General features: G+C 47.8%; 1 protein-coding gene across 2 annotated transcripts in view; it reads left to right on the top strand.

Moving 5' to 3' along the window:
• Positions 1–18,001, top strand: part of STAG2 (STAG2 cohesin complex component) — a 1,316,830-nt gene that overhangs the window by 1,211,601 nt on the left and 87,228 nt on the right. For both annotated transcript variants that reach the window (XM_086918500.1, XM_086918501.1), the window contains one exon: positions 15,026–15,215. In XM_086918500.1, the coding sequence (XP_086774626.1) occupies positions 15,026–15,215 (190 nt within the window). The remainder of the gene's footprint in view (positions 1–15,025; positions 15,216–18,001) is intronic.

The following is an 18,001-nucleotide window of genomic DNA, read 5'->3' as shown; positions in this document are numbered from 1 at the left end:
CCACCCACAGGATTTTTTCCATGCTCCACGGGGCACTGGCCGGCCCATGTTTTTGCAGGGTCTGTGTCGTTGTGTGGACAGATTAGCCTACAGCCGTCCCCAATGGATGACTTGCTGTCGCCCCTTCGGATGGCAACGGAGGCTAGCGTAGACTTTGCGAGAGTAGTTAATAGGGCTACACATATCTTGCAAATGCAGCCGCCCTCTGCCTCCTTGCCTTCAGGTCCTTTATTGGATCTCCTTCACCAGGGCAAGGTGGATGTGGAGCCTCTGCTGCCCTTTGGCAGGTCTTTGTATGATGTCCTTCTGGGGACTTGGGCTAGACCCTCGTCAGTTGATCCTGTGAGTCGTGCTTTTGCGCATCGCCACCGCCCGGCTCCAGATGACCCTGCCTGTTTGTCCCTTCATCCAAGGGCTCAAGGACTGGTAGTCCAGGCTGCACATCCTTCCTCCCACAGTTTTTGCCCCCCACTTGGGGGTCTTGGTGGTTGGAGTTGTGTGGCGCAATGTTTTTGCTTCCACCAGCGCCAGCCATCGGTCCCTAAACACGACCTGCATGTTTGCTCGGACTACTTCTGCCCTTTGGGACTCCTGAGGCTCATTGGCATTTTCTGAACCTTTCATGCATGTCCCACTTCACCATTATATTATAATCCAACTGGTACCGTCCACGTTCCTCTTTCTATGACCTAATCACTTTTCTTTACTTCAAGTTCTGGAACCACAACTCGATCACCTCCAAGTATCCTTCCCTCATTTCTCAGTTTTTCCGTTCTCTAAACGCGGGGCTATTGACACTTTGTCTGTTGCCTTTGTAAATATGATTATAAAAATGATTGCCTGACTCGTACATGTTATTTTGTACAGATTCCCCTGACGAAGGGCGTGTTGTTTTTGCCCGAAATGCATTGGGATTTATTATTTGAAACTCAACATGAACTTTCTTGGATTGCACGCTTTGGATCTGCAATTTGAATCATTTGAACTTGCATAAAAGACTTTTTTCAAAAGGATTACTTCTGCTTCATTGCTTGAAATTGTTTCCTTGTTTAAATTGGAGTGATAATGTTTTAAAATTTGATTGACATCAATGTTTAATTTAGTACACTCATTTTGAGTGACCGGCAGCAGTGCACCGGGACTACCAGATCCTCATCTGGTATCCTTAGCTTGTACTCACAATAGGCCTGCAGAGCCTAATATCCCGCTGCACGCATAGTCTACTTCTTGTATCAACATAGTTGAATTGTTAACTATCTAGAATTGTGTTTACCGAGTACAAGACGGTTGCCACCTCGCCTCTTAAGTCCATTATTAGACATTCAAAGTGCAGTGCTGCCATTATGAGTATATGATGCCGGGAGTTTGTCATTACGAACTCCACAGCACCATGTTGGCTACACTGGAAACTGAGAAGTTTGGTATCAAACTTCTCAGCTCATTAAACCCACTCTGATGCCAGTGTGGGATTTAATGAAAAATGCACACAGACGGCATCTTATAGATGCCCCCTGAAAACTAACCCATCGCTATTGTCTTGACTGAGTGGCTGCTTTCAGCTGCCACCACCAGACATGTTTCTGGACCCTGGGTCGTGAGCCTGCTGCTTTCTGGGGCCTGAAACAATAAACATCCTGGGGCGAGGTGCCCAGCCTCCTCCCCCAAGATGGGCAAGGTTCACGAAGCGGAAGCTTCAAAGGCTTGCCACCTTTGTGAGCTTCCCCTGGCCAATTGTTGCTTTGAGCAGCTGGTCCCCACTGGTTTTGACCCCCACTTTGAACAGGAGAACAGGCGAGAAAAAGTGAGGAAGAGAGGTGTGCCCGCCTCTGCCAACTCCAGCCCTCAGGTGGGGAAGGCAAAGTGAAGCACAACTCAGTCCACGCCATCTTGAAGATGGGGGGGACTCAGCCAACCAGGGACAGGCACATGCCTCCCTCCCACTGGAGGGTGGCATAATAGGGGTTGTCCCACCCCAGGGAAGGGACCCATTGGCCCTGCCTTTTACCTACCTGTAACACCCCTAAATCTAGTACTTAAAGCACCCCTGAACCTTGCTTCCTCAGATCCAGACAAGAAGGAACGAACAGCCGTGCAGCAGCTAACAAGAGGAAGACAGACGGCCACTGACTTGGTTCCAGCCCTACCGGCCTGTCTCACCCTCAAACCTGCTCCTGCGAAATCCCGGTGTGTCCTGCAGCCAGCAACCTCAAAAACCCTGGAGGACCCACCTGCCTTCACTTCCAAAGACTGCTTCTCCCGTGAACACCAGATTTGTTCAACTGCAACCTCTGGCAGCAGCCAGAAACCGCGAATCCGCCCCACTCTGCACCTGCCGTCCATGGGCCGAGCTCGAGTGGGCAAACGTCACAAGGTCACCGGTGATCCTGACCTGAGATCCGGCGACCCTGACCTGCCTCAAGCTTTCAGCCGATGCCTGCAGTCTAAATCCAGAAGCTCCGACCCCAAAAGGCACCCCTGTACCTGACGCCTCACCGCATTGTTAGCCTAAACCAACACTGCCTAACCAACCCCTAACTTCCCAACTAACTTCTCGAAGTGGTGGTCTCATCCAGAAGTCTTGTGTACCTGCCTGCAGTGCTTTTTTAAACAGGAGGTTCTCCATTGGAAACAACGGGACATCCGACATCGAAACAGCACCCTGCACCCGCTGCCCTAGTGCTGCAGAGGTTGTAACAAGAGTGCATCACTGACCCTGGGGGACCTCGGAGTCTTCCTCTAGAACCTCAACTCCCAATACTGAATACTTCGCTAAAAACCGATAACCATATTTCTCTCCATAGGGTAACCTTGACACTGTTTCCTGAAATAGTTTCAAAGTGTGTCGTTTTGAAACCTAAAGAAATTCTTTAAAATTGTGCAATTTAACAAAAACGCTTTTACTCAACTTTTTACAGGAAATGTCCCAGTGCTGCATCCAGGCATTTAGCACTGAGTAAGAAAAGTAATCCAAAAGTAACTTACCTGCTATTTTACTGAAAATCCCATTCAAGTCTATGTACTGTATTTACAAGTGATTGCATTTCTCTGAAACACTACTGTAAGTCAAACTATAGTACATTTACAATTGTAATTGAACTGTTTTACAATCAGCCGATATTACTGTAAAGTATTTGCTTACCTGTGCCAGGCTTGCGTGGTTCTAGAAATAAAATAACAAAAAATATTTGTTCGAGGCATATGAGCTGCAGAACACACCATCTGGTGTTGGGCCCGGATGTTTGCACTTTGTTGTTGTCCTGGAAAAGTCTTTGTAAGTCACAAGATGGGTGACTCCTCCTTTGGACCATAGTGCCCATGGGCATCGGCTCCATCTTCACATTTTTTTTTTCCGCCATCAGGCTCTGATGTGTTTCTCACGCTCCAGTTCGGAACTGTTACCGATTCTACTTTCGACGCGAAATCCTTCACCCTTTCTTCGGTATAGTTTTCGGTCATGATCCCAGGTCGTAGCGCATCTCTAACTTCGAAGTCCTCAATTCCAATCATTGACGAGAGCCTTCCGGCCTACTTGGGCCATGGCATTTGGCTCATGGAAAGGCCGCCATTCAAAAAGTGTCCTCAATGTGTGTCGAAGTTTCCCCACACCGATCTGCATATGAGGTGTGTAACCTCTGCCTTTCACTGGAGCACGAGGCCAGAGACTGTTCAGCTTGTGCCTCTTTCCGCTCCAAGATGGCCATTCGGGATCGTCCAGCTCGAAGAAAAATGACTCGCTCGTCGACATCCATTCCTGATGACATCTTCCAAGAGGGTGTCAATGTACCGGAACAGGACCGGGTGGAAGAACTCCTCGACAGCGGCTCCGAAGCAGAGGACTTAGACGTCGAAGAACTCACTCCTGCGCAGCGGGTCGTAAGTAAAGACATTGAACCCCGTATTCACCGCCAAAAAAGGGTTTGGTCACACCTTCACCTTCGGGCCCAGGTGCACACTGAGAGACTGCTTCCCATGCCACACCCCCGGGGCTCGGCAAAAAAAGCCTATCAAGCCTTCAGGCGACTCTGGTTCGAGTCAGGCTACCCCGGTACCGAAACTCTATCACCGGCACCAAAAAAGAAACCGCCCTCCTCCTCCGTGCCGATAACTGCCTCCACATCCAAGCACTCTGCACCTAAATCCACAAGCACCGACCCATCGACACTGTAGAAACACTCGGACCCGAGCAAAAAGCTGCTCCCTAAAACTTCGGATCCACACCCTTCGAAGCCGAAAAAACCCTTGAAACCAAAGAAACAACCGGTTCCACAGACCGAGACTGTAAAACATCACGGTTCCAAGCCAAAAGACCACAAAACTGTTCCAGAGTGGGTGCCGCACAAGTCTATCTAACCTAAGAAGTGTGTGCCGAAAGATCAGCCTCCAGAAGAATTTTTTACACCAGACCCTTGACAAAAAACACTTCTAAAGGACCCTAAAATTGTTCAACTCACCCTAAGTTCAAACCAGAGACCATTGGATACGCCTGCACCGGCTTCACTACCTAAAAATAGGGACATTGCCACATCTCCCCTCAGGGTCCCTTCTCCACCACCCCCTCCTTCTTTTTCTCACCCACCACACCATTCTCCTACACCATCTCCTCTCCTCCAGGGAACAAGGATGACACCTCTGATGAAGGGGAAGGTGCGCATGAGGAGCCACTAGGGGACCATAGTCCACCTTCTTCCCCTGATCCTTTGGACAACTATAACACACCAGATGTCCCTAATGTTCTACAGGAGGCCATCTACCCCTCTAGTCCTTCCCCTCCAGAAAAGACAACAGGTTTTAATCAGCTGCTTCACAGAGCTGCCCAATACCATGGTGTTAGCTTACACACAGACCCAGTGGAAGAGGACTTCCTAATGGACACTTTTGATACCTCACAAAGGTCTACCACTATTTTACCCATGCTAAAAGGGGTCCTCAAGAATGCACCGGAAGTGTTTAAAGATCCTGTGAGAGTGAGAGTTATTAACCCCAGAATCGAGAAAAAGTAAAAAGCTACTCCGGGGGACCCACCCTATAATAAAGGCCCAGTACCTTTAGATTCACTAGTAGTTTCCAATGCTAGGAAAAGGGCCAACTTTCAGACATCAGGGGATGCTCCACGCCCAGATAAAGAGTCCAAACTATTAGACGCCTCTGGCAAAACAACAGCGTCACAAGTAGCTAACATATGGCGTATCGCCAACACGCTTTGTTAGCCAGGTATGATAGGGCACATTACGATGAACTTGAGACCCTATTGCAGCACCTACCAGATAAATATAAACACAGGGCCAATGACCTCATACAGGAGGGAAAGATCATTACGAACACCTCATTCGTTGCGCTCTGGACGCAGCAGATACCGCCTTCAGAGCCGTCAACACAAGTGTACTTCTGCGTAGACCGGCTTGGCTACGCATTTCAGGTTTTAAACCAGAAGTACAAACTTCCATTTTAAACCAGCCATTCAGAAACATTTATTTGGACCTAATGTAGATTAATCACTTGAGAAGATAAAAAAAGACAGACACAGCCAAATCTATGGGAGCTTTGCAATCGCAAGCTTCCAGACTTTTTTGTTGCTCCTTTTACAAAGGCACCTCCAGAGGCTACTCCTCTGACAACCCTTCCACCTCTTACAAGGCTCCCACCCAGTCTACATTCACCAGAGGTTACCAAAGAGGAGGCTATAGAGGCAACAACAACAAAGGTGCAAGACCAACAATACCAGATCTGCCTCCACCCCTACCCAATGACTTCCCTCCGCTCTACCCGACCATTCCACTCCTGTCGGGGGGGGGGGGGGGGGGGGGGGGGGGGGGGGGAGAATACAACAGTACCTTCCTGTGTGGGGCAACATCACCACAGACTGGTGGGTGAGACAAATCGTTCAAACAGGTTACTGTCTAGAACTCACTTCTACCCATCTTACCCCCCCCCCCCCCCCCCCCCCCAACCCGCCCAATATACCGCCCAGGCAGCACCCAATGCCACTAGAACAGTTATCACTGTTAAAACAGGAGATTATTTCCCTCCTGCAAAAACATGCAATAGAACTGGTACCCCTGCACCAGCAAAACACAGGGGTTTACTCCCTCTACTTCCTCATTCCAAAGAAGGACGGCTCTCTAAGACCCATCCTCGACCTCAGACCCCTAAACCTGTACATACAATCAGACCACTTTCACATGGTCACGCTTCAACAGGTCCTTCCTTTGCTCGCACAAGGCGATTTTCTTGTCACTCTAGATCTCAAGGATGCCTACTTACATATTCCTATTCACACCTCTCACATGAAATATCTCCGGTTTGTAGTGGACGGTCAGCATTATCAATTTAAGGTTTTCCCATTCGAAGTCACCACAGCACCCAGAGTCTTCACCAAGTGTCTAGCAGTAGTGGCGCCTCACCATAGAAGGCAGCATATTCATGTCTACCCCTACCTAGACGACTGGCTCATAAAAGCCAAGTCATACAACCAGTGTGTACACCACGCTCACCCCACAATCCAATTGCTACACAACTTTGGGTTTACCATAAACCACCAAAGTCACACCTGCAACCGTCCCTCATACAACAATACTTCGGGCTAAAATAAATGTCTCAAAAGCACTTGCATATCCCAGTCCAACCAGGATAGCAAGCATACAAAGTTTCAACCACAACACTCTTTCAGCTCGAGTGTTCATGCAACTAATAGGGATGATGGCCTCTTACATATTCATAGTGCCTCACGCAAGACTCCAGATGTGTCCCCTACAGGAATGTCTAGCACATCATTGGAACCAAGCGCAAGGTCAGCTTACAGATCTGGTGTTGGTGGAAGGTCGCACGCATCGCTCTCTGCAGTGGTGGAACACCAAAAACCTTTCCAAGGGACAACCGTTCATCCATCTAGTTTAACAGCAGATGCATTGCTCTCCGGCTGGGGAGCACATCTTTTACATCATACCATGCAGGTCACATGGACAACTCAACAAAGGTTGCTCCACATCAATCACTTAGTTACTAGCCTTCTTCGTAGCACTGAAGTTGTTCCAAAAACACATTCTTGGTAAAGCTGTCCTAGTCCGCAAGGAACATGACTGCAATGTATTACATACAAAAACAAGGCGGGACACACTCCCTGCAACTCTCCAACTTAGCACAAAGCATATGGAGATGGGATATGCCTCAAAACATTTTTCTCCTAGCCCAACATCTTCCAGGAGTCAAGAACAGTATAGCAGATCTGTTAAGTCGTCAAACGTAACCGACTCATGAGTGAGAACTTCATCCGCAAGTTCTTCAACCATTTTTCCTGTTGGTGGGGCACCCAGAGATAGATCTCTTCCCCACACACACAAACGCCAAATGCCCAAGCTTCGCCGCCAGATATCCACACCCATTGTCCAAAGGCAATGCAATATGGATGAATTGGTCAGGCAGATTTGCGTACGATTTTCCGCCTCTTCCACTCATTCCACTGGTGGTGCACAAACTGCAGCAATACTCTGACTATCATCCTAGTTGCTCCAACATGGGCCAGACAACCATGGTACACCACATTGCTGGAACTGTCTGTAGTCCCGTACCAAAAACTACACCTCTCTCCACACCTCCTAACCCAGAGCCATGGAGAGATTAGATGCCCAGACCCAGCACAGCTCAACCTAGCGATCTGGCTCCTTAAGTCCTAGAGTTTGGTTACCTTAACCTTCCCCCTGATTGCATTAATGTTATCAGAGAAGCTAGATGCCCCACCACTAGAGCTTGTTAAGCAGCCAAGTGGAAACGATTTGTTATATACTGCAACAAAAACATCAATCCCTTAGATGTGTCAATCCAACACATCATAGGTTACCTGCTACATCTCCAAAGGTCTAACCTAGTGTACACATTTATTAGGTTACATCTATTCAGAGTACCGGCCATCAAAGCCTTTATGGAAGGACTCAAAAGAATAATTCCACCCAGAGTACCACCCTTACCTGTGTGGAACTTAAATATTGTGCTCACAAGACTAATGGGTCCTCCATTCGAACCACTACACTAATGTGAATTGCAGTTTCTCACATGGAAAGTCGCTTTCCTAGTGGCCATCACTTCCCTTAGAAGAGTCAGTGAGCTTCATGCACTTTCTATTCAAGATCCATTTTTACAACTCCATCATAACAGTGGTTCTCAGAACAAACCCAAAATTCCTTCCTAAAGTTAATTCACCCTTTCGTCTTAACCAGTCTGTAGAGTTGCCAATATTCTTCTCGCAACCACAAACGGTCAAAAGAGCACTACTTTATTATATTGACAGAACAAAACTTGCAAGGTGGATTTTCAAATGCATACACATTGGCTATCAAAAATCAAAACTTATATTTTCTATTCCCCCTAAAGCCCACTCTACCAGAAAAATAAAGGCTTCAATGGCTTTCTTAGGGAACATTCCCCTAGATGACATCTGCAAAGCAGCTACATGGTCTACACCGCACACATTCACAAAACACTATTGTGTAGATGGGCAAGCAAAGCAGCAGGCTTGTGTGGGTCAGGCTGTACTCAAAACACTATTTCAAACAACTGCAACAGATACTGGTGGTCGCCGCTAAGGTGGAGTACTGCTATACAATCTATGCATAGTGTGTGATCTGCAGCTCATATGCCTCAAACGGAAAATGTTACTTACCAGTATGCATCTGTTCTTGGCATGTAGAGCTGCAGATTCACACACGCCCCCCGCCTCCTCGGCTACCTTTATCTGTTCCAGTATTATCTTATTTAGATACAGCATACATGGGCATACTTTCTGTTTCTCACAAAACTCCATCATTTCCCTAACTGGCGAAAAAAAATTCTGAAGATGGAGCCGATGCCCATGTGCACTATTATCCAAAGGAGGAGTCCCCTATCTCGTGACTTTCAAAGACTTTTCCAAGACAACAACCAAGTGCAAACATCCGGGCCCAACACCAGATGGCGATCTATGCATAGTGTGTGAATCTGCAGCTCTACATGCCAAGAACTGATGCATACTGGTAAGTAGCATTTTCCTTATACAAAAACAACTGCTCTGAAGTTTAGCCTTTGAGTGTGTGAATTCATTTCCTGACTGTGTACAGCACCCCCTCTCAAACCCTCTGCAACTCCCTAGCCTCTTTTTTCCACAACAAGATTGCTGACATCCACAACAGCTTTGACAACCAACCCGGAAGCCAACCCACCCTACCATCTGCTGACCATCTTCCCCCCGTAAACACCCTTAACGCCTGGAACCCAATCTCCACTGAGGACACCATTCGCCTGATGAATTCCATCCACTCTGGATCCCCCACAGACCCTTGCCCTCACCACATCTTCAACAAAGCAGACTCCGTCATAGCACCGCACCTCCGAGACGTCATCAACTGCTCCTTCAACTCCGCCACCTTCCCAGAAGTCTGGAAACACGCGGAACTCACCGCCCTTCTGAAAAAACCAACAGCAGACCCCACCAAACTCAAAAACTACCGCCCCATCTCGCTTCTTCCATTCCCGGCCAAAGTCATCGAGAAAGCCGTCAACAACCAGCTCGCCGCCTTCCTCGAAGCCAACAAATCCCTCGACCCCTCACAATCTGGCTTCCGAGCCAAACACAGCACCGAGACCGCCCTCATCGCAGCAACAGACGACATTCGAACTCTACTGGACAATGGTGACACAGTCGCCCTCATCCTCCTCGACCTCTCTGCAGCATTCGACACAGTCTGCCACAGCACCCTTCTACAACGCCTCAGAAACATCGGAATCCAAGGAAAAGCACTCGATTGGATCACCTCGTTCCTCACCGGAAGAACCCAGAGAGTCCGCCTCCCACCATTCAAGTCCGAGGCATCTGAAGTCATCTGCGGCGTACCTCAAGGATCCTCACTCAGTCCCACCCTCTTCAACGTATACATGAGCCCCCTCGCGGCCATCGCCCGCCAACACAACCTCAACATCATCTCTTACGCGGATGACACTCAACTGATCCTCTCTCTCACCAAGGACCCCAGCACCGCCAAAACTAACTTACACGAAGGAATGAAAGAAGTCGCCGAATGGATGAAACAAAGCCGTCTGAAACTGAACTCAGACAAAACAGAAGTCCTCATCTTAGGTACATCCCCCTCTGCATGGGACGACTCCTGGTGGCCGGAAGCCCTCGGAAAAGCACCCATCCCGACAGACCACGCACGGAACCTTGGCGTCATCCTGGATTCTTCACTCTCAATGAACAGACAAGTCAACGCCGTATCCTCTTCCTGCTTTAACATTCTTCGCATGCTCAGAAAAACATTTCGCTGGATCCCCTCCGAAACAAGGAAAACAGTCACCCACGCTCTAGTAACGAGCCGACTGGACTACGGAAACACCCTCTACGCAGGTACCACCGCTAAACTCCAGAAGAAACTACAACGAATACAAAACGCCTCAGCCAGGCTCATATTAGACATCCCACGCAACGAACACATCTCTGGTCACCTTAAAGACCTCCACTGGCTACCCGTTAATAAGAGGATCACTTTCCGACTGCTTACCCACGCACACAAATCACTCTACGACATAGGACCAGATTGCCTCAACTCTCGACTGTCCTTCTACACCCCCTCCCGCCAACTCCGCTCTTCCAGCCAAGCCTTCGCCACTGTACCTCGCATCAACAAGACCACCATGGGAGGCAGATCCTTTTCATACCTGGCTGCTAAAACATGGAACTCACTCCCCGCTTACCTTCGCCTCACTCAGAACCACCTGGCGTTCAGAAAGCTGCTTAAAACGTGGATATTTGATAAATAATCCTCCTCCCCTTCCTAAGCGCCTTGAAACCCTCTGGGTATGTAGTGCGCTATACAAATTTTATGACTTGACTTGACTTGACAAATGTTTAACCTTGTCCTCTGATACTGCCTTGCTGCTCGACCATACTACCAAAGTTAGAGAGTAAGGTTCTATCTAACTTTACATCTGCCTACCTTTGGGGTTCCACTGAACTCTGTGCACACTATACCTCACTTTGGCATAGTATATACAGAGCCATCTTCCTACACTGGCTGAGTGGCTGCTCGCCAGCTGCCACCAGCAGACATGTTTCTGGACCCCTGGATCGAGAGCCTGCTGCTCTTGGAAGTCTGAAACTATGCACATCCTCAGACGAGATTCCAAGCATCCTCCCCCAAGATGGGCAGGGTGCACAAGGGGAAAGCCTCAAAAGCTTGCCGCCTTTGTGAGCTACCCCAGGCCTTTACTGCTTCCAGCAACTGGCCCCCACCAGTTCTGACCCCCACTTTGGGAGGGAGAACCTCACCTCTCAAGTGGGGGAGACGAGGTGAAGCTCAACTCAGTCCTGCCATCTTGCAGATGGGGGGGGGGGGGCAACCCTGAGAGTCATATGCCCGCCTCCCACTTGAGGGTGGCATAATAGGGGGTGTACCCACCCCAAGGAAGGTCCCAATCTTAACTTACCTGTAATACCTCTATATCTAATATTTTGGGGCAACTCCAAACCTTGCTGCCTCTACAAGAACCGACCAGACAATCTGTACAACATGGGTCATCCAGGATTGTCACATTTCTCTGGCTCTGCTCGGGATCAGAGCGAAGGCCTTTTGTCACCCTGCTGTGCCAAGTTAATTAAATGTTTCTCCAGCAACAATAAAGGCCTCCCCACACAAAGGGAGCAATTAAAAGTGCTTCCCTCTGCTCCTGAGGAAGAGGTGGGGAAGAAAATCTGCACCTGTTAATTAGCTGTCACGCTGTGCCAGAGGAAACGGTTGGGAATGAAGGAGATGCATCGATCAATCAATGGTCATATTGTACCATGGATGTGCTATTTGATGCCCACTGAACAAAGGTGGAAGTCTAGACCTCTGGGCCCAACACAGGAGAAGGCTCCCCTTTGAAGATTTGGTGGGAAAGGCCCTGGCAGTGATGTCAGCGAAAGGCAGAGCTGAGGCCTCCAGAGGAGATGGTACTAGTAACTCCTAGGTGATGCCGTTTTGAATTGCCCCAGCATGATGCGCAGGAGGTTTGGGACCGGGGCAGAGAGGTGATGTGCACTACACAATAATCCATAGGCGCGTCACTTCTAGAACCTTCCGCCCCCACTTAAAATCTCTTACGCAAGGGGGGGCTCTGTCTTGGTTGTTTTTTTGCTACTGGGGAGGTGGCTGCAATGGACAGCTGTTAGGAGGAACCCCCTGAAACCCATCTGGACTAAGAACTCTGACTACAGTTGACCCCGGGACCAGTGGGGCTCTTCCCAGGACCAGTGAAGCTGGAATTCTTAAACCCCTATGGTATATTTGGTGGAAAAACTGGACTTGTGCACCAAGTAGGAGATAAGCCCCAGAGGAGAAAAACAACTAAGAGATTGCCACAGAGAGCCAGTGGAACTAGGGCACCTAAGGAAAGTGTACCAGGTGGCTAGGGCTCGCCACCAGGACCAAAATGAGGCCAAAAGCATGCAAATCAGCCCAACGGAGCCTGATATACGAGCAGGGGAAGGATTTGACCTTTGAATCTCCCAATACTCCCCCCGCCGCCAAGTGCAGTGGTGTTATTTTAAAGGGATTTGTAAAGCACATAGCAGCCCCAAAAACAGGGCTTCCCAGTGCTAGACCACAAAAATGGAAATGCTGTAACTAACAAAAGGAGCGGCATTAGATGGAGAAGAGCCATGACTTCAGGGATTTCCTGAAGTGCAGATGGTTCGCAGTGATTCTGATAGGAAGAGATAGCGAATTCCACAGAACAGGGGCTTTGGCATGACAGAAGTGGTCTCTAGCTCTGGCTTTCCTGAAATGCAGGATAGTGGCCAGATTAAGATCGGCTGAGCGAAGGAGGGAGGAGGGTTGGTACCTCGTTACAAAATTGGACAAAATGGGGCCCTTTGAGAGTACAGAATCTTATGAGCAACACGCTGAGTTGTAAAGTGGATGCCCTTTTCCACTGGAAGCCAATGTAGTTTGTGGAGAAGACCAGAGACCAGGCATAACTTCGGGACAGAAAAGAGCAGCCTGCCTGCTGCATTTTGGGCAAACTGTTGTCTTCTGACGACTGACTAGTTGGTGGCTAGGTACAAGAGGTTACAATGGTCTAGCCTTGACAGAATTACTGCCTGGATGATAAGTTTGTCAAGTGCTAGAGTCGGAGGCCAAGGATGGGTTTGAGGCTTCTCAGAAACCCAAAACAGGTGCGTGTTGCCGATTTAACTTGAGCCTGTAATGCCAAGGTGCTGTCCATGATGACTCCTAGATTTTTTTTAGCACTTGGGAATAGGAGGAGGCCCTTGAGAAAGGTGTCATCAATGGTCCCCCCAAGAATGGGTGGCTTTTCCCAGTAGGAGGACTTCAGTTTTATTTGCATTCAGGTGGAGGCAATTGACATTCATCTATTCTGTGGCCACTAACAGTCCTCTGCGAGTAATTTGCCTGAATTACCCCTGGGAGGGGGTGTTGGCCGAGCAGACTTCTCGGCTGCTGTTTATTGATCTGTGTTATGAACAGGTGGTCAGCCCACTGATCTTTGGAGTCTCTTTGCTTTGGCTGATCGACAGAGATGACTTCTTCACGAGCAATGCACAGCAGGCACAGTTCCAGTTCTTTGCTAGCCACCAGGTTCAGCAGGGGCCGTCCAATCCAGTGCAGCCTCTTTGGCGGTTCCATGGTGCAGCAGAGCAGTCCTCTTCCAGTACAGACATGATCTGAGTTCTGGGTGCCATATTTATTCTCAGTAAATGCACCCAGGGTAGGATGCGGTTCATAGCAAATGGGCTACCAGGTTGCTTCTCTCCTGGTGACCACTTCATGGGAAGTCTTCTAGCTATCCCAGGATGCACCATTTTGCCCACTCCCAACATGGCAGAATCTCGCTCTCGCTGCATCCAGAGCTCTGTAACCGAAGCCAGAGGAGTGGCTACCAATAGGGCGACACACCCGTGAAATCAGGTTTGGCAACAGGTTACAGGTTTGACAACCGGTTTCCACTCTCCTTCCCGGGTGCCAGGGGAGGTAACAACTCTTTCCAGTTCAGGCACCTATTGTCCCTTCCCAGAGAGCCGATAGTAAGTCTCCTAAGGAGTGCAGAGAGCAATCTCCGGTTCAAGCTTCATGTGCTACTGTGAAAGCCACAGGAGATTGAAATCAACAAAGTAAACTTTTTCTAAAAGTCGCACACTGTAATTTGTTTATTTTATTTCGTCTTGAAACACAAGTTGGGCGTAATACAATGAGTTGTTTGATACCTAAGAGTATCAACTTTGTCCACACCATTCTAGAGTTAGCACAGCTGAGGTGTTGGCATGTAATCCTGCACTCACCAACTGGGAAAAGAAGTCTTAACAGTAAAAGCAGCAATTTCACCTTTTTATGGTCAGAACACAAAACATTCAGGTTCTGCCCGTAAAATGTGTTGCACATTTCCTTGGCACTCGATAGGCCTGCCATAAGGGTACTTACACATGTTACAGGGGGGCATTTGACTTTGCCATGGCTTAAAAATGGCAAAGCCGTGCTAGCAGTCAAAAACTGTACTTCTACCTCGCAATTGCAGACTGGGAGACTAGTTTTACTTTAACCAGAGTTGCACATTCAGTGCTTCAATCCCTTGGGTGGTTCTTGCTTACTGGCCCTAGGTACCCTGGATGTCATATACTAGGGACTTACAAGTAAGGAAGTCAGCCTTTTCCAGTTGGGTATAGCCATTTTAACATGCATGTTATGGGGCCAGTACACTGGCACGGAGGTCTGGTTAGCAAGCCTCAGTGCACTCAGTCGAAAAACTAGCAACATGAGTAAAAAAAAACCTGGGAGTGACCTTACAAAAAAGGCATTTCCTTACATATCTTACTCAAAATGGTGATACCATCCAAAAATCGGATTTTTTAAGTGAATGTTAAATCTTTGGGATACCTTAACGTAGTAATGATACTTGGTGACTTGTCATGCACGTTAAACAAGGTCCAGTTTGGGCAAGAGTCTGTTGCTTCCCAGGAAAAAAAGGTGTATGTGATTTTTGTTTCTATAACTTATTTCTCTTACAGCTGAAGAAAGTGGTAGCAGTGATGCCATGTGGCTAAACCGAGATCAAGCGATGCATACACCAATTATGATGCAGACCCCACAGCTTACCTCAACAATCATGAGAGAGCCAAAGCGGTTACGACCTGAAGAGAACTACATGGGGGTCTACCCAATGCAGCCCGAACATCACCAAACTCCGCTTGATTATAAGTAAGCAATATTAAATTTGCTCCATTTATCTTAGCCACTTCTATGTTCATTATATATTTATTACTTGAGGGGTGGGGGGAGCATTCTGTGCATGTGGTTTTGAGTACATCTTCTAATTACCTGCCTTAGAATGCCATGCACTTTTGCTATGTTAATATTTTAAGCTGTCATAGCCACGTACGTGCAGTTTATTATATTGATTGTTTTTATATATGCCATTAAAAATAAGGTGTTTAAAAAATAAATGCGTAACTGCAGCCCACAGAAGCGTTATTCAAAGGTATTTTATGGTTACAATAGATCTCAATTATGGTCGTTTACGGTACAGTGATTGCAATGATATGAAGCCACCGAGAAGGGAAATGTCACACTGTTGAGAGACTAATATATGAATGACACTCCACACATCTGATACAGATAACATAATTCAGCCCAATTGTAAACTCAGCATTCACTTCTTGGAGAAGGTTGGTGCTGAGCAACAGATTTCGGATGGATACTTCTTACCCAGAGACTTTTCACTATGTGAATAACCCCAGGTGCCCTCCTCGATCTGTAAATGTAAATGTAAATTTTCGTAGCAATTTCATCACACATCGTAGGTGGCATGAAGCTGCTTTGCCTCTTGTCTTTCCCACCTCAGATCTGGCCCCTACACAGCCGCCACCTCTGTGAACTGCTGTTGGTTCCTTTCTTTCCCCGCCTTCTGATGCAAATCCTGAGCTCTCTCCCTCTGTTCTGTCAGAGCCGGAAAGAATTTTGTTCACAAAATTCTTCCTGTATGCAAGGAACATGCCTCCTTAAATTTTTTTTAAAAATCAGGTTTCAATCCTTGTACAGATTGCTGTAAGCAGATGTCACGAGGTCTGTCATTAGTGTCTGGGATCTAAATACGATTTGATGTTTGTGTGCAAAAAGGAACCCGAAGGCTGTCCGAGACCGCTAAGCCAAGTTGTACAACACGGAACACAGCCAGACATTAAAGAAGTCCCAGTCGAGGGCGCAGATGCACTCTTGCTTCCGAGGCTGATCTCGTGATCAGTCATCCTTGAAGTATAAAGTGTCAGGCGATCTAAGAAAAAGAATCCTAGGAAGTCAAAGTATGGTTCCACTAGGACCCACCACTCCTTCTCTCCCAGGAGTCATGTGACGCCCAGAGTACTTTCAGGTCATGACCTTTATCTCCATCATTGGAACTGGCTCTCATCCCGGTGAGCCCTAATTTCTTGGTCCTTCAGCTACAAGTCAGTGTTCAAAAAGGCAAGAGAACTTTTGCACCCGGCTGGGTCTCTAGGGCATCTACTGACCCTAAGAATCCAAGGTGACCTCCATTCGTTTTACCGCTGGCGAGTCCATCCACGACGATGATTGTGCCGCTCACCCCATCCCCAAAGACTGCCAGACACTGGGTACGGCGCCAAACCCAATGCCTTGTACAGTGCCACATTCAACACCACACCCTGGTGTGTCGACATAGATCTAAACCAACCATGACTCCTACCTATGTCACTTACTCCTCACCCACTGACTTAGATGGTCCCACAACAGTATGACATTCCTGCTTCGGCTGAGGAGAGCTTATCTTATTGACCTTCAGGATGCCTGTGGTCTAGACACATCCCCGGACAGACCTCAGCTCACCCACTCCGGCTACAGCTGCGGAGGAATCTGCCTCATTTGCCAGAGTCATCAGACGGGCAGCAGAGGTCTATGACTGCTGTTAAATGAGGCCATCACTGACACTGCTGATGGCCTGGGCCAAACCATGATCTAGCCACAGTTGATAGATTGTAAATCAACATAGGCCTGCTCCAGGAGACGCCACCTTTCTCTTTTAACATCCTAAACCAGAGATTGTTGTAGTACAGACCACAAGCAAGCTTGGTCCCAGTATGGTCCAAACCGCTACACCAGACCATGTCTACACACATGGAGGCAATCACAAAATGTATATTCTCAGACAGCCTTGCTTTCATATCAGTTAAAACCAGCTGCCTCCTGAGGATATACACAAATATGGTATGGGACAGAGTGGCGGGCATCTTGCCAACAGTTCGTGAAAATACCAGGGCCTGCCTCATCCAGAAATACCAGGACTTAGCAAAATATTCAATCTGCTTGGGCCTGGACACTACTGACGTTTTGGGTAGGTCAGTTGGGGCCAGCATGGTGCTTAGTTGCTAAAGTTTGCTCTGCTCAACTGGTTTTCATATTTATAGCACATTTCTCTCTCATTGCCAAGGAAGCCATAGAGTGTGTGCCAGCATCAGAAATTGGGACTTATTGTTCTTATTACTTTTTGGTGCCAAGCAAGGACCGAATCCTCTGTCCTATTCTCGATCTTCGCGCTCTGAAATATTTCCTATGGAAGGACAAGTTAAAAATGCCTACCTTGGCCCAAGTTTTGCCTACCTGGAGTCGAGGAGTGTAGGAGGCTGGCTTAGTATATGGTACACACTTTTCAAGAGGTGCATCTTGCACTAATCCAGTCAACACTCGTGGTGATTTTAGTGATCTTTGATAACCATAGAAAGTGGTAGCTGTGGAGAGCAGCCTCCAGGCTTATCTTGGAGTGTTAAGCAACTTGTTTTACTAGTTTAACCAGAGAGTGAAGGTTAAATTAAAAAGACCCACACAGTGATTATATAAAAATACTTCTATTTATTACGTAACACTCACTAACACATTGGTGTATTCATACCCAGAGATGACATCACAATACACACACATACTTCAGATGCAGTTGGGTAAGTAGCACAAAATACAGTGGTCTCCAGGGGGAGGCC

Source organism: Lissotriton vulgaris, chromosome 4_1 (assembly GCF_964263255.1).
Source record: "Lissotriton vulgaris chromosome 4_1, aLisVul1.2, whole genome shotgun sequence".
Classification (NCBI taxonomy): Eukaryota; Metazoa; Chordata; class Amphibia; order Caudata; family Salamandridae; genus Lissotriton; species Lissotriton vulgaris.
Note: the sequence above shows the minus strand (reverse complement) of the source record. Positions and strands in the feature narration are given on the sequence as shown.